Raw genomic sequence first — 20,322 nt, 5'->3', positions numbered from 1 at the left:
CAAATAGTGGCTTCAAAACAGTTTAATACATAACATTTACTTTTATTGTACCCTATGAAAGGGATAGTTTACCCCAAAATCCAAATTCATATTTGTCTTCCTATTTATAGTGCTGTTTATCAATTTATATTGTTTTGGTTTAGTTGACAGGTGATTTTTAATCCGGAAATGTTTGTCTTACGTTCAATATAATGGAACTACATAGTATGTCCCTTAAAGTGATCAAAGGTAAAAAGAAAATACATTTAATGAACAGAAAGGCCTCTCGCCCAAATTCATGACCAAGGTGCTCAAGATAATCTACAGACCTTGTTGTGAGCAGATACATTCAGGAACTATGGGATTCATCCCAAAACACTCTGCAGAACAAAGCATGTGCACTCAGTGACGGTTACAGTGCGAGATGTAAGTGGTGTCCTCCTCGGCTGAGCTCGTACGTTGGCTAGCCTCTTATCCATAAGTACATTTCCCTCTTTCCACTGTGCTGTGTATCAGTAAAACAACATGAAACAGGGTCTGCACTGTAGATTATATTGATTCATGATTTCTGAAAAGATGCACTGTCGTGGAGTACATCAGATGCATTCTTTTGAACTGTGAGCCCCACAAAGGACGAATATTTGAGTTCCATTGTATTGGAGAGGAAGCAGTCATCCTACGGTCAAGATCAACAACTCACTCCAAAACATGCTAGGTTGATACATAGCCACACAGGTCAAAGGAATTCTATGTAATGGGTTAACTGTCCCTTTAAGCTGGGAGTGACTAGAAATGCTCACAGCTACTGTACCTCTTGCTTTTCAAAGAAAACATGAACCGTTTAGGAGACATGAAGCTTCCTAGATGATCAAAGCCTTCATCAGTAATGTTGTTGTTTGTAGAACTCCAAGTGATCCACTGTGTTAACTGTAGTTGAAGATGCGCGCCGGTGGGATGAGTGAGTCATCCAAATGGAAGAAGCAAAAGCGTTCACCGAGGCCGCCTCACCACATGGTCCGAAGTCCCTCCGGTCAGATGGACCCCACCCAGCCCAGCACCCTCAGCAACAACAACCTCTCAGGTCAGACAAACTGTGAACATACACTCACCCATAATCAATGACTAGCTTCAAGATGCTCAATAAGCTCAAATCATATTCTCCAATTCATTTTTTTCTATCATGGTAGGGTAAAGTAGACAGGGAGAACAGGCTCTTTTTTATGAATTGTGTAATATTGGCCCTATTCTCTAGCATCACATAAGTCTGTGGTGGACTTCTGATTTGACTTTATAGATTATGTCATATTAAAGTTCAAAAGGCTTTTTTGTCATATGCACAGCTACAGTGTAGTTATGCAATGAAAATTGCATCCCAAAGTCATGGGCTCCGGCAACAATGCAACATGCATATACATAGGATAAAAATAGAAATAGTCCAAGCAAATGTGGCAAGACTAATGTGCAAGTTATGAAGGAGAATTAATGATATGCAAGTAAAATAGAATAAGATGAGACAATGTGAAAAGGCATAACGTTACATTGTGTGTGACTGCATCTTTTTCTAGGCGGCGTCCCGTTCATCGAGTGCTCAGACAGTGCTTCTTCGTCAGTCTCCAGCCCTACAACCACAGACAGTGGCCTGGACACCTGCTCCAAAGCCACCTCCAGGGAGGACCTCTCCGACCTGGAGCCCTGCAGCTCCTCTGCCACCATTCTTCCTGGCTCTGAGCCTGGCTCTCCAGATGCACAGGTACAGTACATAAAACAAATGTTTCGCTTTCCCCATTTCCATGTTGAATTTCTGAAGTTGTGTCTTTTGTTAGTGAGTGTGCTAAAGTGAAATCACTTGAATAATGACAAATGATTTATTTTCTGTTCTAAATTGTGCCTAGTCTGAGGGCAGTCAAGTTGGACCAGCTCAGTCAGCCTCAGTGGAGTCCATCCCTGAGGTTCTGGGGGACAAAGACAACGCTACGGATCAGTCAGACAGCGCCTCTATACATGACATGGACTATGTCAACCCACGAGGAGTGCGCTTTACTCAGTCCACACAAAGAGACGGTAAGACTATACCAGGATTTTATTTCTCCGATTTTTTTCTGGACTTTTTTACAGTTGTTTTTTTGGATTGTTTCATGCCACTGTTAACTTGCATGAAAAAGTTGTATTTACTCTTGTTTTCTCTGCAGGAGCGTCCATCATCCCTTATGGCTTGCCATGTCTAAGGGAGCTCTTTCGCTTCCTGATCTCCCTGACCAACCCCCACGACCGCCACAACACTGACGCCATGATGCACATGGGCCTGCAGCTGCTGACTGTTGCACTCGAGTCAGCACAATTCACTAACTACCAGTCTTTACTGGGACTGGTCAAAGATGAGCTCTGCAGACACCTTTTCCAGGTAAAAGATAGAAGATAGAAATAAATGCTTGTTGTTACTTTATGTACAGTATTCACATGTGTTGTATATCTTCTTATATATACTTTATTATATTTTTCTCTGCATAAGTGACAGGTGCTTTGCGGAAAAGTTATTTTGTGATAAACCATTTGAACTATTTTTAACTAATTCAGAAATGATTAACAGACTTAAAAACAGGAACTGCTAGCAAGGGACTAGCATCGTAGATTGGTAGAATCTTGTAAAATCTGCTTTGATGGGCACCAAAGCATGTATATGTTTAAACCCATCACTTGTGCATATTCTTGTGTGTGTTAACCTTAAAGTGGTGCTCTACTATTACAAAAGTAATTGTGCCTTTAGTCTTTCATCGTAGTAGGAACAGCAATTCAGTGAAGGAGAGATCTGCAAAATTCAAATTGTATTTAGGAAAAGCTGGACTGATTTGCTATATTAATATTGTAATGCATCTTTTCTGATCATTTTGTCTGTGTTGTAGCTGCTGAGTGTGGACCGTATGAATCTGTATGCTTCCTCCATACGTGTTTGCTTCTTGCTTTTTGAAAGCATGAGAGTACATCTGAAGTTTCAGCTTGAGGTATGTAACTGGTGTGCATTATCTGATTTTTTTACTCAATGATCTTCACGCTCTGTCAACCTTCAAAGGTAACTTAGTTGATCCAAATAAATGTTAAACCTGAACTTGAGGGGCTAATAATCCTCACCCTGTGTCCTGTCAGATGTACTTGAAGAAGCTGATGGACATCATCACTTCAGAGAACATGAAGATGCCCTACGAGCTGAAGGAGATGGCTCTGGAGGCTCTGGTCCAGCTGTGGAGGATTCCTAGCTTTGTCACTGAGCTGTACATCAACTATGACTGTGACTTCTACTTCTCCAATCTGTTCGAAGACCTCACCAAGCTGCTGTCCAAGGTAACATCGTTATGGTGCTTTTTACTGTTGCACATAAGACCATGGAAGTCCTTGTAAGATAGGGCAAGCTTTAATTAAATTCTTAGTTTTTCATTATTTTCGAACTTAAAGGTGGGGTAGGTAATTTCGGAGAATCCAGCTCGAGTGCGCTAGAATTTGAAAATACACAGCGGGAAAACATCTGCCACATCCTTACAGAGCCCCTCCTCCAACACACACGAACGTGCACATGACCAATGAGGGCACGAGATAAGTTTGTGCACAGATGGAAGGCTGACAGGCAGGTAGGCCATCCAGTTATTTTAGCCGGGCCGGCTCAGATGATTGGTCGTGCTTTCTACAGTGCTACGACTTCCACAGATTACTTTTTTTTAATTATGGATTTTTTGTCAAAGCACTTAAGATATTCATCGCTATCGGGATGTTAAGAGCATTCCATGGAATATAACAACAAGTGTATCTCGAGCCGGTTTCTCAAACTTACCTACCCCACCTTTAAGTCCATTAAGTCTTCAAAAACATTGAAATTGGATTAGCTGTTATTTTACAAGTTCTTGAACACTTTTTACGTCCTGCTGTCGTAAGGAACATTAGTTATGCACAGTCTGTCAGCTTAGCATCCAAATGCGTGCACATTTTACAATGAAAAGCTTCCTGTTTCAGTGTTGTGTGCACAATAATAACTCCCAGTTTTCACCTCCTTGACTCCTCGACCCGCGTCCTAGTACCGCCCACAAGCGATGTGAGCGGAGGACTGAGGAGAGGAACCGAGGAGAGAGGAGTGGAAGACGAGGCGTTTAGAGAAAGGAGAAATCCTCTCCTCTGAGCGGTCATTTTAATGAGACGTCCATTAATGATGACAGGAGGCACAGCAGCATCATCTGTCCAATGTTTTGATAAACCGCTGTATTTGATCTTCTCTGTACGATGGACAACTTATATAGATTTGCTTTTATTTCCATTCACAGTGTGGTGTAAGGAGACAATAATAGGCTACCGATGCAGACAGGCGCCGGTATGATTTGACTGAGGGGGAAAACTGATTTAACTATTAAATATCCTGTAGACATGCTAAATAATAATAATATATATAAATTAATTACGGCTCAAAAGTGTTATTATTTGTATCTTTAAGTAAGCAGGGGAAACCCGATTAAAGCAGTTGTTGTATTAAAAACATAAGTAGCCTAATATCCAGGGGAGATGTGATTAGTGAGTAAACTAACGGTAAAGGGCAGAAAGTTGGATGCACATTAAATCATCTTAAATAACCACAACATAATCACAACAGGAACATTTTGCAGAGCTGTCATTGGTTGAGATCGTTCCAGTCATGCGTCACGACTCTTTTAAACATCACTGTTGCCGGAAATACATCCGCGGAGGATGCATCAGTGTATCCTCGGTTATAGCTCCTCCAGAGAGCCTCCTCCATGCTCGATCCTCGATGTGCATTTTGAGCAATGGGATGTCCTTCAACATGGCGCGCTGAAATCCATTTCCGGATCACTACTGAGGAGGTGAAAATTAGAGAAATGAGAAAGGGCTTATGTCTCAACAAGCTGTAATGAACAGGCAACGTGTTGCTTCAGCAGTAGAGATGGAAGCTTAGAACAGGGTTAGCTCTGCTGGGCTCCATCAGGGAATATCAGCTGAACACACTATGGTCTATGGACAGATCCTTTTAATAGCCACTGAGTAGACTGCAGAGGGCCACGAAGAAGCCCCACCCCAGCTCAATATTTAGAGGCACATTGTACTTAGATTTTGCTCTGGACTAGAAAACAAATCCAAGCTCCAACATTTTTGTCCTCTATCATGCGACACTGTGGGGAAATCTGCTGAATTGACCTTGTTGTTTATATTTGGTTTGTGAGCCATGAGGAGATGTTATAAATGTATAAACTAGAAGTGACACTGATGCAACAGGTGACTGTTCGCGCAGAAGTTGGATTCATTCTTGTGTTTTTAGTTCATTTAGTGGCCTTCTCACTACCCATTAATGTTACTATTCTTTTTGTACAGTTCTGGTTACAGACTTTCTGTTGTTTTAAGTTGTAATTCATTGACATCAAAAGAGACAAATCACACAGTAAAAACCAAAAAGATTAATTAGGTTGATAGCAATATCATCTTTTTCTAAATTGTCCACAGAATATTTTGTTGTTGTGAATTATTTCAGCCTTGATACTCTAATATCATGACAGCCCTAATGTCCAATGGATTCCAATCTCCCCCCTGGCTACAGAATGCGTTCCCGGTGTCGGGGCAGCTGTACACCACCCACCTGCTGTCTCTGGAGGCCCTGCTCACTGTGATCGACAGCACTGAAGCCCACTGCCAGGCCAAGGTGCTGAACAGTAGCGCTCAGCAGGACCACACAGACACCCTGCAGGCAGAGCGAGAGAACAGCAGGAACGGGACCGATACTACAACCGGTACACACACGGCTGACTGACTTTGTGGATATTAAACCGTATATTATATCTTAGATACTGTTAGAAGGCTCTAATAAATTTGAGCTTTTTGCTGTGATGTTTTTACTGGTAGTATTTCACTTTTGTCTAATGCTAAAAATAATTACCAATTTTAGCAGCAATACACTGTTCCCATTAAAGTACAGAATCAAACTCTTCTTCTAAATTAAAAAGCGCTAAATGGTCAGGCACCATCTTACTTAAAATATGTTTTAATTCCCTACTGCCCCTCCAGGGAATTACGCTCCCAGAGTGCAGGTATGTTAGTGGTGCCCAGGGAGGCGGACAGTGTCCATACTTTTAAAGGTCACCTATCATGCTATTTTTAGGCAATAGCGTAGGTCTCAGATATATAAAAAAACATGTCTATGAAGTGTTTTGCTCAAAATACCAAACAGATCACCCATTCTAGCCATGCCTCATATGCCTCTATTTCACTTCCTGTTTCAAAAGTGCTGATTTGGGGTATAAAGCTTTAAAAAATATATATATATTGATAAAAAAAATTAAAAGGAGGGGGCTGAGCTCATGCAGGACCCGGCAGCTAAACTAAATACTGCCGTGATGAAACGCCATATCATGGATTATCAAGGATTATTTCTGAAACAGTATGGAGCTCAAAGGCTTTCTCTCTTGCCGGTTATACCACAAGGTGAGTCCCTTTTTATTTCCTGCTTTTTCACACACATGCTCTCCAGTACAGGTTAGCTCTGAGTGTTAGCGATGCTAATGTAAACACGACGGTATTACGTCCAAACAGTCGGGCATTGTTTCTGATAGCAACGTTTCTGATAGGGTCGTGGGTGTAAAGCCAGCCTGCATTTCCGATATTACGTCATATTGGACGCAAATCTGGATCAGCTCCGTTGTAGCCCTGTTTTTAGAGATTTGGGTACGGACGAAAAAAGAGAGGGTTTTATTTTCTGACGCTGCGTGAGTTCCCTGACACAACGGGGACACATATTTATGCATAAAAGACATCAAAAAGCGCATTTTGCATGATTGCTCCCCTTTAAGAGTGTGCTGAAGACCTTGCTTTAAAAAAAGAAGAAGCATACAGTTAATGCTAGTGTAAGATTAGTTTGTCCTCGTGAGACCTACATTTTATGGTATTTTATTTTATTGTCTTTTTGTTGTTGTTTTCATCTCATTTTATTTGTATCTAGTTTATTTGTATTTCACATTCTATCATTTATTATTTTCTACGTTTGTTAATCTATAAATCCTACTGAGACAAATGTATTTTATGATATCGGGCTATATAAATAAACTTTGATTTGATTGAATAGCTTTTTTTTTTCTTGAGGCCATCATGTAATGTGTAAAGATAAAAAATAGAATAAAGAACCTGATATATCAGTAGCTTCATTTAAAAAAATGCCAGTTGGGCCTTGACATGTATTATATATTTTCTTTTTGACAAAACTCATTCTCCTTTTGGTCCTCAGATTTGAACAGACAGGGCAGTACCAACGGTCTGAGTCTTCCACAGGCTGAGGACGCCCCGGTGTGTCCACCAACCAGTGGACATCTGATGGCAGAGAAGATGAGACTGGGCCGAGAGGACCAAGGGGACAATGACCCTGGTGAGAACTTGATCTTATACACATTCACTTTTAAGTTTCCATAAGCATTGGGATGGAGGCTTAGGAAGTTTTAATGTTTTTCTCCAGCTGAGAAGAGTGCCTCGAAAAAGCCTCAACGCTTCTCTTCATGTTTACCTGATTCCCAAGAGTTGATGGACATTAGAACAAAGAAAAAGGTCAGTATTGTTGATTAATCTAGATTTATATAAGCAATAAATATACATAACTAATTATAAAAGCCACTGTAATACCTTCAAACTGCTGTTGTCTGTCCTGTTCCCAGCTACTGATCACAGGCACAGAGCAGTTCAACCAGAAGCCCAAGAAAGGGATCCAGTTCCTCCAGGAGAAAGGTCTTCTCAGTAACCCCATAGACAACAACCAGGTGGCCCAGTGGCTCCGAGAAAACCCTCGACTGGACAAAAAGATGATCGGCGAGTTTGTCAGCGATCGCAAGCACATGGAGCTCCTGGACAGCTTTGTAAAGTAGGGGACATTTCAGAGCATGACTGCCATTTGTTCGAGGGTTGATAGGGTGTCGATGTTTTAGTTCCCATGAGACATCGCTATGTTTGATGTCAATAGTAAATAATGCTTAAAGTGGTAAAATATTTGAAGTTCTAATAAAGTCCTTTTTGCAGCACATTCGGCTTCCAGGGGCTCCGTATCGATGAGGCCCTGCGGCTCTACCTGGAGGCCTTCAGACTCCCAGGAGAGGCTCCTGTCATCCAGAGACTCCTCGAAACCTTTACAGACAACTGGCATGTGAGGCATTTTTGCTCAATTGAAGAAAAAAATAAAATGTCTGGATAGGTACTTTTTACAATGTATCAGCAGCAATTTGATCTTCAGATTAACAAAGAATTGGGTTAGGAGCACATCATACCAGATCTGATGACCTGACTGTTGTTCTTCTAAAAGTCAGACTTTAAAAAGCCACTACACTTTCATCTTGAGTGACAGCAGCATAATCAGAACATGAATGATGACAAAATAGGAGCTAATCTAACACTGAGCTTGAACTGATGATTTTTTTGTTGTTGAATGGAATTAGATGAATTTTGACATACACACTCATAAATGTGGACTCAAGACTCAAAAAAAGACTTTCAACTCCTCAGTGACCAGGGGCCTCATGTATAACGCCGTGCATAGGATTCACGTGGGAAGGTTGCTTACGTAGTAGAAATCCAAAAAATAGGTACAGAAAAGTTTAGAAGTAATTCTGTCCTCCTGCTTACCGCATCATTTATGAGAAAACATTTCATAACATTAACACAACAACATATTCGAGGTGGTTTTAAATAACATATCCGTATTTATTTATTTCTCAGTTATGTTTTTGTGTGCACTGAGGAGTCTCAAACAGGCGTTTGTTAAATCCTTTTAAGATTGGCTTTAATCAATTTGTGAAAATGAATTCTTCATATATGATAAATGAGAGATAACATTTTATTTATGGTATTATTTCCACATATTTCTCTCCATTCTTCCTTCTGCCAACGGCGTCGCTGTTTCTCGTCTCTCCCGTTTTTGTGCTTAGTGCGTACACATGGGTTAGAGTTTGCGTGGAGGACTGCACGTTTTCCCGTCAAGTTAGTATTTTATAAATCGCAAGCATTGCATAGAAACTGGCGTACGCAATTTTTGGAGCGTATATCCCTTTATAAGTGAGGCCCCTGAACAACAGAGACTCGTGACTTCACTTGAACTTTTGACTTAGAATGACAAGTGCGGACAACTATCTCGTCCTTTTTCTGACAATATATCACATAAGAGAACTCATCATCAGCCCAGCTTCCAACTGACTTTTGAGGCTTCGTAAATACATGATATTTAGCCTGTAGCATTATGTTCTTTTCCCAGCTCCTTTCTACTTTGTGATTTGTAAAACAATGATTGGTCCCACCTGCTAAATTTCCCATATCTTCTAACACAATCATTTTTCTGATTCATTACAGTAAATACTTTAGGCTGGTGCCTTTATGACACAAACTCACACCAGCTACAAATGGACGTTTCCTTCATCAGATCATTCCTGCTGTTGTAAAGGTGGTGAAAGTTTAAATCAAACACTGTCACGTGATGGTCTCTCCGGGTTATAGTAGTAGGATGACATAAGTTTTAACACAGACACACAGTGATGGACACACCCCCAAGGGGGAACATTTGACTTCTGAAAATAGCAGAAGGAGCCATGTGTGCTGGAAACTATGCGTAGTAATGTCCTTTTCTTAGGCCGCACACATACACTCAGATAGTGGCCTTGAAAGAGTTGCTGAGTAATTGTAGACAGTGACTGTGTAAATGACTTTTCCACTCTGAGTTCACTGTTATATCAGCAGGAAGTGCAAGGTGAGTCTTTCATAGCCTCACATGGTGTGTGTGTGTGTGTGTGTGTGTGTGTGTGTGTGTGTGTGTGTGTGTGTGTGTGTGTGTGTGTGTGTGTGTGTGTGTGTGTGTGTGTGTGTGTGTGTGTGTGTGTGTGTGTGTGTGTGTGTGTGTGTGTGTGTGTGTGTGTGTGTGTGTGTGTGTGTGTGTGTGTGTGTGTGTGTGTAGAAAGTGAACGGCTCTCCTTTCATGACCAACGATGCGGGCTTCGCCTTGGCCTACGCTGTCATCATGCTGAACACTGACCAGCACAACCACAACGTCCGCAAGCAGAACATCCCCATGACCATAGAGGTGAGTGGTCACACACACACACACACACACACACACACACACACACATACACACACACACACACACACACACACACACACACACACACACTAGTTGTGTAAATGGAAATATAAACACCTAGGTTTGTTGGTTGTGTCGACAGTAAACATAATAATAATAATAATAACTTTTATTTATATAGCGCTTTTCAATAACCCAAAGTCGCTTACAAAAAAAAATAAAATTAAAAGTACAGAAAGGGGGTGAACAGGCAGAAGACAACATATTGGACAAGAAAATTGAACATGAACATTACATGAACAGGCAAAGGACAACACAGGGGGGGAGCAAGCATAGGACAACGAGCAAAAGACAACATAATGGAAAAGAGGAAAGAAAAAGTTGATGAATGTATGAATAAGAGATGCAGCGTGGGGTGAATAAGAGATACAGCGTGGGGTGTGAGTGAAGTCAGTGGGTTGGGGGGTAGGGTAAGTTGAAGGCTTGGGAGAAGAGGTATGTTTTCAGCTGGGTTTTGAAGGTAGACAGTGTGGGAGAGTGGCGGACAGATTGGGGGAGGGAGTTCCAGAGGCGGGGTGCTGATCTGGAGAATGCTCTGTTGCCAAATGTTTTGAGTCTTGATGGTGGTACTGTGAGGGAGAGAGTGGAGGAGGATCGGAGGGCTCGGGGGGGGTTGTAGGGGATGAGGAGGTCAGAGAGGTAGGGGGGGGCTAGGTGGTGAAGGGCTTTATAGGTGAGGAGGAGTGTTTTGAAGATGATGCGTTGTTTGATGGGGAGCCAGTGAAGAGAGCGGAGAACGGGAGTGATGTGTTCACGGGTCCGGGTGTGGGTGAGGAGGCGGGCAGCAGAGTTTTGTACCATTTGGAGTCTATGGAGGGAATGGGAGGAGATGCCAGTGAGGAGGGCGTTGCAATAGTCGAGGCGGGAGGTGATGAAGGCATGGATGAGGGATTCAGCAGCACGGGGGGGGAGGTAGTGTTTGATTTTGGCAATGCGGCGGAGGTGGAAGTAGGAGATCTTGATGATTGAGCTGACATGGGGGTCAAAGGAGAGGGTGGGGTCCAGGATAACGCCAAGATTGCGTGCCAGGGGGGAGGGGGTGATGGTCGAATTCTCAATGGTGAGTGAAATGGGTCCTGTTTTATTGAGGGTTGATCTGGTGCCTATGATGAGTAGCTCTGTTTTATCACTGTTGAGTTTAAGGAAATTGTGAGTCAGCCATGTTTTTATTGAAGAGATGCAGGTTTCGATATGGGTGAGGGGAGGGTTGTGAGGGGATTTGGTGGTGATGTAGATCTGGGTGTCATCGGCGTAACAGTGGAAATCAAGGTTGAGGTTGCGAATAATGTGACCAAGGGGGAAAAGATAGCAGATGAAGAGGAGGGGGCCGAGGACTGAGCCCTGGGGGACCCCCTGTGTGACTGACATGACATTACGCTCAAAATATCACAAATTACCCATCATGCCTGGCTGTCTAGAGCAGAAGTACCATATGTAGCTCACAGACCACGCGCATTTGAGTTTTCCATTAAGCCTCCAATCACCCGGTCTCGGCCCAGTAGAATGAGTGGGGAGAGACAATAATTCTGATTTCGGCTTTTAGAGCATTTTACAACTGTTAGACCGTAATGATTCAAATAAGAACTATAAAAGTGTTTGTGCTGGATAGTTAATTTAGGTTTAAAAAAGAAGTATCCGCTGATTTACAGACGTATCTTTCCAAATATAAATCAATGGTAAAAAGCATTTTTGGACCCAGTGATGTCACGGACTGACACGGAAGGTGTAGTACTGCCTTTTGGCCATTATGCATTTTGCCTCAGCAAACTTCCTGGGGGTTTCGTTTCTTGAAGCAAATTATGTTCTCCACCATTATTTTGTTCTATTGTTGTGGGCCAACTTCAGAGGGGCTTACTGCAAAACCAGGTTTCTGCTTTTCTCAAGTTTCCGCTGTTAAAAATGTTTCTGTGGGAGACTTGGGTAATTCATCCTTTAATATTTCCATCTGCCGACATTTAGCCGACAAAAGTGGAACATATCCAATTGCCTTTATCCTACACAAACCAGAATGTAGTCACTAAAAGATTGGGATGTGTTAGTAGTGAAAAGTCACTATCAACCTGCTTTATTCTGCTAAGTAATGAGAAATATAGCCTTTGTGAAATAGGGAGAAAACTGGAAAATAATGTACTTTTGTGTTTAACACATTTTAGTTTCTAGATGTATTTAAGGAATCCGAATTCCTTTACTCATCCCTACAGTGTGGGAATGTACTATTATATATATATATTATATACCAACAGCTGTAGGCAGAGGTGGTCCGTCTGAGAAGAGGACTCATCCTGACCAGACTGGGAGGCAGGGGGGGGGGGGTCTCTGCCTCTCCCTTCTTCTGTCGTCTCTTTCTCTGTTTTCTCTGTCTGTGATTGACAGCGGCTGAAAATTAAACAGAGTCTCTGGGCTAGCCTGTGAGCAGTTAGTGGGTGGGCCACTCTCACTGGCAAACAATAGCAAGTACTTACTTTCTCTCTGGGTCACTCTCTATTATAGACACACACTGTAGAAATGATCTGTCTTGTGTGCAGTCCTAGCGCATCATTCAGCTGCTGTATGTTTTTCATGATCCCGACACATTCTCAAAGGTCTGTGTGGTTTGATGAAGGCTGGTTGACCTCCAGGCTCAGACACCAGGCAGAGACTTCCACACAATAGTTTGTAGATGGCCAGTAAAAGTGGCGCCTGGCACTTTGGTGACTTAGCAGCTTGCAATGTGTAGCATTCAACACAGCATGTGTTGGCAGTGGGGTTATTTTTGAATGGGAAAACTATGCTTAGCCTCACTGTGTAAATCAGATCCTATTTCCAAGGATCTGACAGCGAGATGACATGTGTTAAGTGAGGTGCAGGTAAAAGGTCAGTGTGATGATCTTCATAGTGTCTAATAAATACAGAATGCTGCTTTGTTTTGCAGCCTGTGTGTTATGGGTTTGGTTAACATTGGCTGCTCTGAAATCGTCTCTCTGATACTGACTGACTGTGTGCCAGTCCCTCACATGAGTATTGCAGATAGAAGTAGATAACAGAGTGATCCTCGGTGGCCTCTCTGCCGATGTTTATTTTCCTGCATGTCCCTGCAGAGAAGCTGCAGTTCAGATGCTCCTCTTTTTAGCAGCCGGGAGGACAGACCGTCTGATGGGGGCAGAACCCCCAGCCTTGAGGCCGTCAGTCATCGCAGGGTGCTGGTGTTTATTTACAGGAGGCTCTGGGCTTTAATCCCTGTTTTCCCAACACTGCAACTAAAGCATATTAAGTAACACATGGCCAGTGCGTTTCCACATGAAGCCCTTTTAATTGTCGGTTGCTGGATGCTCCGTTAACGAAGCCCTGAATGCCAGAGGCTGTCTGAGCTAAGCTCCTGTGTTGAGATGCATTGACTGACACAATGATGGTGGATAGATGACAGCGTATTTTCCCCCCAGAAGAATGGAAGTTATTTGAATAAAGCTTCTGAATAAAGGATGAATATTCCAACTCATATTCTGAACTCATATTCTGTTTTACAGCAATTTAGGAAAAATCTGAAGGGAGTTAATGGAAACAAAGACTTTGACCAGGACATGTTGGAGGATATCTACAATGCTATCAAGTAAGCTGACACACAACCCTATAAATGTTTTTATATTATATATAAAACATAGGCTTTTTTGTAAGAGCCTTTATCATTCTGCATTGGAGATAACAGCTGAGGTGTTTTTCCTCCGTAGGAATGAGGAGATTGTGATGCCTGATGAGCAGTCGGGGTTAGTGAAGGATAACTATGTATGGAGTGTGTTGCTACACCGAGGCGCCACACCTGAGGGTATTTTCCTCCACCTCCCTGCTGGCAGCTACGACCATGACTTGTTTACCATGACCTGGGGTCCTACCATCGCTGCCCTCTCCTACGTCTTCGACAAGAGCCTGGACGAGAACATCATCCAGAAGGCCATCACTGGCTTCAGGTATGCTACTTTACAGAGCCAGCAGCTATGTGACGGGACAGGGAAAACTGTGTTCTGGCCGTTTATCAAAAGCACATTGTTCTAAGGCCACAGGAATTCAAGCTCTGATTCACATTTGAAAGCGTCCAAATACCTTGAATGAAGACCCAATGTACTCACAAGTCTCTGGGGTTTATTCATGTAAATAAAACAGATTCCAAATACATACTTAATGACGCGTTTAAACTGGATACAGTCAAATAAACACAAGTACTATCACCCTATCAAGGGTCGAAAGCGGACTTTTTCGTTCCACGTTTGCAGATATCCATTGTCTCACTGGCACAACAGCTTTTTAAACTCTTGGCCCCACGCACTGAGTCTGCTTTACGGCAAAAAAAGTAGGTTGTAAACAGTTATACAAATAAAACTTTGCACAGTCCATGAAACGTGGATGCATACAAAACAATACCAAAACATTATTATTATAAATCATGATTATTACATTCATTTAAATTAAATTCAAAGAATATACAACTATCTTGTCAACATCAATATTTACCATACATAATTATACGCCTGAATGACTCTCACACACAGAATTTTTATATTTGGGCCGCTGTTGATCAGGAGGTAGAGCAATTACATCCCCGCCTCCTACTGTCACAAGTCGTCTTACATTAATACTCAAGTATCTAATGAAATCGACACGAAAAAGACACGTATGCAGTTTTTAAACATGCATACGTGTCTTTCCACAAAGGCTGGTTTAACAGTTGAGCACTTCCGTGAGGGTTCGAGTCACTGGAAGAATCTCCCTGCTTACTGGTGCTCTGAGGAGGGAGCCTCTCAGATTTATGTTGTGCGAACTGGAATGAAAGGTATCTACTCATATACCACAGTAGACCAATCGCTGTCGCCCTCAGATTGCCATGTGTTCTGGATGGTTTTTAGGTGGGTTTTATGCTGTAATCCTGTGTTTCTGTCCTTGCAGGAAATGTGCAATGATAGCGGCTCACTATGGCTTCAGTGATGTTTTCGACAATTTGATCATCTCCCTCTGCAAGTTCACCACCCTGATCAGTGAGGTGAGCCTCTCCCAGAATCCTGTGCTGCTAACGTGCTCCACTGTTTCAGCACTGCAGGGTGTGGACACAACACTTCAGTTTGCACTTAAAGCTGACATTATTCACATGTCAACAAAGTGCAGTCAAAAGTATATTGTTCACATAAAGTACAAGTTAAGAACCTGTCCTGAACTACATCAAGACATTGGTAAGAATTGTTCGCTGCCAGAGTTTCTGATCATGAATTGCTTTGCTCCTATCTCTGAAAATCTGATATTGATAACTTGTTGTCTTTTAATTTAATTACTTTTTTTGTTATTCATCAGTGCTGCACATATTTAATGTCAGCTCAAAAATAGACTATTATAGAAGTATTTTATATATAAAAAGCATGTTTAAATAACATTTTATAAATGTTTTATTCCTAAAGCCAATCCCTAGCTGAGTGGAGCAAAACATTGTCACATATCCTCTGGAAACAACGACACAACAACATCAAAAGAAAAAGAAAACAACACATATCCATAAATCCACATCTTAATGTATGAATATCTATATAATAGCAATGCACAACAATAAGCTGTTGGATGTCCTACATGGAAGCAAGAATCATTTGGGCAGGATGAGCAGATGCAGTGTCTGTATGAGCACGTCTGTTGACTGAGGACTGTGTCCTCTCCCTGTGCAGTCTGTGGAGAACCTCCCCACAGTGTTCGGCAGTAACAACAAGGCCCAGACGGCAGCCAAGACGGTGTTTGACCTCGCCCATCGGCACGGCAACATCCTGAGGGAGGGCTGGAAGAACATCATGGACTCCATGCTCCAGCTGTTCAGAGCCGAGCTGCTGCCCAAAGCCATGGTGGAGGTCAGGACTAAACACTGTTTCCCTCTGTCAGTGACTGAGCTGCTGTGTGGTAACACTGCACACACAGTACAGTGTGCTGGGGTGTGAAGAAACACCCTACATCAGGGGTTCCAAACTACGGCCCAGGGGGGAAACTGTGGCCCGTTGACCATTTTGAAATGGCCCTCAGCTCATTCTTAAAGTATAATGGAATATGTCACACACCTGAAACTTGTGCTTGTCTTATATTGTGAACATATATAACATAGTAGTATTCATGTTTTAGTAAGCCCACTTTTCAAATACAGTCAATTGATTGTCAATTAAATATTATCTTCATATTTCCACTTATTATAAGTAATGTGAGGCTTCTGGTTTAAGGGATGAGCTGCCAAACCTTTTTGTAACAAAATGAATGAAACCCTCTGGAGAGCTGTTATAGGATGTTTGTTTTCTTATAGCATATTCAAGTATCAGGAATTATTTAGTTAGCAAATTTTGACTTAGCTAACTTATAACTTCACTTATGAGGCAATTTACCTCACCTCTAGTGAGGGGCCCCGCCCTTGTATGTTCTTCTGTATGTCAGTGAAAAGAGTTTGGACGCCCCTGTCCTAAATGTTCTGCTGCCATCTACTGGTCACTGCTCAACACTGTGCTTCTTGCCTCAGGTGGAGGATTTTGTGGAGCCCAATGGGAAAATCTCTCTTCAAAGAGAAGAAACGCCTTCAAATCGGTATGGACATATCTCACCCAAGCTCATAAGAATATGTTTTCATGCTATCATAGTATGATATTTTTCAAGGTATACTGCTCTTGTAAAATTAAGACATTAAGAACAAATTGTTCTTAAATCTCAATCTTTACATGTATGGCAGCCATTCCATTCGAGTGTTCGTTGAATTCCAACACAGAGAAATGTTGTCAGTAGTTTATAGAATAAAATGCAATTTTTTTTATTGTACTCAAACACATACCTATAAACAGTGAAAACAGAGAAACTGATAATGCTGCAGTGGTCTATTCATTTTTTCCAGAGCTGTAACTAAAGTTATGTTTTTCTTTACATTTCAAAGGCTGGAGCGATCCAGCCTTTGAAATGTTTTCATTTTGTACTCTTTGATTCCTAGAAACAGAGACCAGCTTTTTATAATAAGGAACAATGTATTCCATAATATATTCTGGACTAGCGGCAAAAGTGTAAACCTAAAAGTGTGATCTGTTTTCAGTGGTGAGTCGGCGGTGCTGAGTTTTGTCAACTGGTTGACTCTGAGTGGAGCCGAGCAGTCAGGACCTAGAGGGCCGTCCACGGAGAACCAGGAGGCCAAGCAGGCCGCCCTGCTCTGCATCAAGGTGCTGTGCAGTACAACATGTGTTATTAGGGTAGTCCTTAGTGCCATGTACATTTTCAAATTCATTTATTTTAAGCTCCAACCTCTGGAATTTGTTTGGATAGTAAAGAAAACTCTCCTGGTGAATTGTATTCAAATTCCAACAACATTTACCCCTCCCTCATCAACCTTGAAGTTTAGCCTCACGTAGGGTGGTCCTTAAAATTGAAAGTCGGAAAGTCTAAGCTCCAACCCCCAGAATTCATTCTATTAGTCAAGAAAACGCTCCTGGTGAATGTTTTCCTCAATCTGACAACATGGACCCCCTCCCTCATGGACTTGGGCTGCCACACCAGCAGCAAGGTGCTGCAACTGAGGCTAAACTCACCAGGAGAATTTTTTTGACTAATACAATGAATTCTGGGGGTTAGAGCTTAGACTTTCCGAGTTTCAATTTTAAGGACCACCGTAATGTGTTATACCAAGGCAAAGAAATACAAATAAATGATGGATTTTAATGCCATAGATCAGGGGTGGGGAACCTTTTTCCTCCGAGGGCCGTATAAATTATTGACCTCTGCTTAAAAATACTAAAATCACAGCCCATTCATTTGGCCTTTTATTCATGCTGTCCAAAGAAAAAGCAACCTCTTAATCCAGATATCTTACCATGACTCGTGCATGTATTCACGTGCACGGTGTGGCATGACCACCAAAACAGAAAGTATATGGACACAAGATATGTGCAAATGTATTTAGTTTCCTATCCATATGGACGTGATTTAAGTGGGGAGGGGACCTAACCTCCTCTAGGGCGGTCATCACCTCCTCCAGGGGGATGCTCCCCCGGGAAGATTTTTTTTTTTAATGTTGAAGTTAAAAGCATCAATCTGGTGCACTTTGAGAGCAACATTAGGAGATCTATGGATAGATCTCTCAACATCCATATGAAACAGAACTTTAAGCAGGTTTATTTTTCTTTATGGATATTTTACAAATCACTCCCGTTTCAAACTGTATTCTTGTTTATTAATAACAACTTTTATTTACTGTCATATAGTATTTTATACCTTTTTTTACTTTATTCTCTTGTTTTTTTATAACTATAATGATCATATAAAGATGTGCCTTTACCTCACTGGTTGGAGAAAAAGCTTCTTATATTCGTTAGCATAGCTAGCTAAACAGATGCTAACTAGAAAATGCATTTCCTGTAGAAAATGCGTGTGAATGCTGTAAACTGTGAACATTTATGGCTGAATTTAGCTGGAAATGCAGAAAAAGCTGAATATTGAATTGGCTGAATGGTAGCTGCTTTTAGCTTAAAAAATGCAGAAAAAGTTTAATATTTAAAAGAAAAGGTTTAAAAAAAGGTATAAACAACAACATGTATAGCTTGATGTCCTGAAATAGCCGAATAATGTAATAGTTTAATGGTTTCTGCAGCTTAAGATAGGCTAAAGGAGTTCAATATCAGAGGTAAGTAATAGTGAATGAATTTGTATTAAGATGAGAAAAGAAAGTAAAAAGGCTTGGGAAAGCAGAAGAATATTTGAACTGCAAAATGTTGAACTAACTGGATGGTGAATGATCTGTCGCCATGCCAACAGCATTTGATGACATCCCATAATACGCTTAGATGTGTTGATGGCTGCATCACAGGTGTGTGTGTGTGTGTGTGTGTGTGTGTGTGTGTGTGTGTGTGTGTGTGTGTGTGTGTGTGTGTGTGTGTGTGTGTGTGTGTGTGTGTGTGTGTGTGTGTGTGTGTGTGTGTGTGTGTGTGTGTGTGTGTGTGTGTGTGTGTGTGTGTGTGTGTGTGTGGCTCCACTCTGCCCAGCAACACCATGACAACCAACTGCAACACTGAGTCCCATAAGAATGCATTGAGGATTATATCTGACAATTTTGCCACCTGTTCAAAAACTATGGCTCCTATCAAAAAATGACCAGACCGTGAGTATCAGGGAACCCCAATGCACTGATATATGTTGTTTTTGGGGGTTTTGTGTGGTAAATGTGAAGAGGAGAGCAGTTTGTCTAAAGTGCACTTCACTCTGTTCTGAAGAAATATCCGGATGTTTTTAACATGGGAATCAACTGGAAGCCAACTGGACTTTTTGTCTCTTCATGCCCTCAAGAGGCATTTTAAAAAAGAACAATTCCTAATCTTTTTTTATTTTCCAACCTAGGAGAGGTTTTCCTACATTTGTCATGAGAATATATGTCTGAGGAGTTTAGGGTTTGGGAATTAGGGCAAGTTTAAAACATTTTTGGGGGAGAATTTCAAGCACTGCTCCACTTTGTTTTGAGATCAAAGCACTCTAGACTTAACGAGCTGCTCCATCCACTCTAATGTTAAAATCTGAAAAAGGCCTCTCTACCAAGCTCCAAACTAAGTTCAATATCTCAAAAAGTTTAAAATATATCAAAGATCTTTGATACAAGTTGTATAGCTGAAGGTATTGTGATCTTTTGAAAATTGGAATGAAGTGTCTGGCTGAAATTATGTGGAAGGAGAAGCATTTGGCGCAAAGTGTAGGAAAAGTGGATTTGAAGGCTCTTCCCATTGACTTCAGTGTTAAAAAAAAGAGTTTAAAAAGCTGAATATTTCAAAAAGTATGAAATATTTTGAAAAAGTTGAAAGTGTCCCATCGATTGCTGAAAAGGTTGAATAGTTTAATATTTGAATGGTTTCTGTAGCTGAAAATAAGCTGAAGTTATGGAGTGCCAAAGTATTGGCTGAAATAATAATAAGTTTAAGGGGATTAAAGATTCGAAGAACTATAGTGGAATGCTGTAAACAGCTTCGCACTAATAACAACAAAGTTATTGACTGTATGATCAGTACTATGACAGATGAACATATCGCCACTGGGCTTTCAACTAAAGACAAAGCCACAAAAAAACTGCGGCATGTGTACGGCTCCTTATGGGTACTGCAATTTTTGGAAGTGCCGAAGCGACGTTCTGGTACTCTCCTTCAGAACTGCACCCCTGTCAGACGAGACATATACCATGTGATGACACGTTAGGCTCG

General features: G+C 41.5%; 1 protein-coding gene across 3 annotated transcripts in view; it reads left to right on the top strand.

The window, feature by feature from the left end:
- The window catches only part of gbf1 (golgi brefeldin A resistant guanine nucleotide exchange factor 1), a 149,134-nt gene that overhangs the window by 96,118 nt on the left and 32,694 nt on the right, over positions 1 to 20,322 (top strand). For all 3 annotated transcript variants that reach the window (XM_079689598.1, XM_079689599.1, XM_079689600.1), the window contains 18 exons: positions 913 to 1,060; positions 1,545 to 1,729; positions 1,872 to 2,040; positions 2,169 to 2,380; positions 2,880 to 2,978; positions 3,121 to 3,315; positions 5,564 to 5,753; positions 7,241 to 7,378; positions 7,466 to 7,554; positions 7,662 to 7,864; positions 8,020 to 8,143; positions 9,938 to 10,063; positions 13,627 to 13,709; positions 13,828 to 14,064; positions 15,038 to 15,131; positions 15,799 to 15,975; positions 16,626 to 16,690; positions 17,184 to 17,307. In XM_079689598.1, coding sequence (XP_079545724.1) covers positions 913 to 1,060; positions 1,545 to 1,729; positions 1,872 to 2,040; positions 2,169 to 2,380; positions 2,880 to 2,978; positions 3,121 to 3,315; positions 5,564 to 5,753; positions 7,241 to 7,378; positions 7,466 to 7,554; positions 7,662 to 7,864; positions 8,020 to 8,143; positions 9,938 to 10,063; positions 13,627 to 13,709; positions 13,828 to 14,064; positions 15,038 to 15,131; positions 15,799 to 15,975; positions 16,626 to 16,690; positions 17,184 to 17,307 — 2,658 coding nt within the window. The remainder of the gene's footprint in view (positions 1 to 912; positions 1,061 to 1,544; positions 1,730 to 1,871; positions 2,041 to 2,168; positions 2,381 to 2,879; positions 2,979 to 3,120; positions 3,316 to 5,563; positions 5,754 to 7,240; positions 7,379 to 7,465; positions 7,555 to 7,661; positions 7,865 to 8,019; positions 8,144 to 9,937; positions 10,064 to 13,626; positions 13,710 to 13,827; positions 14,065 to 15,037; positions 15,132 to 15,798; positions 15,976 to 16,625; positions 16,691 to 17,183; positions 17,308 to 20,322) is intronic.

Source organism: Notothenia rossii, assembly GCF_949606895.1.
Source record: "Notothenia rossii genome assembly, chromosome: 6".
In the NCBI taxonomy this organism is placed as follows: domain Eukaryota; kingdom Metazoa; phylum Chordata; class Actinopteri; order Perciformes; family Nototheniidae; genus Notothenia; species Notothenia rossii.
Note: the sequence above shows the minus strand (reverse complement) of the source record. Positions and strands in the feature narration are given on the sequence as shown.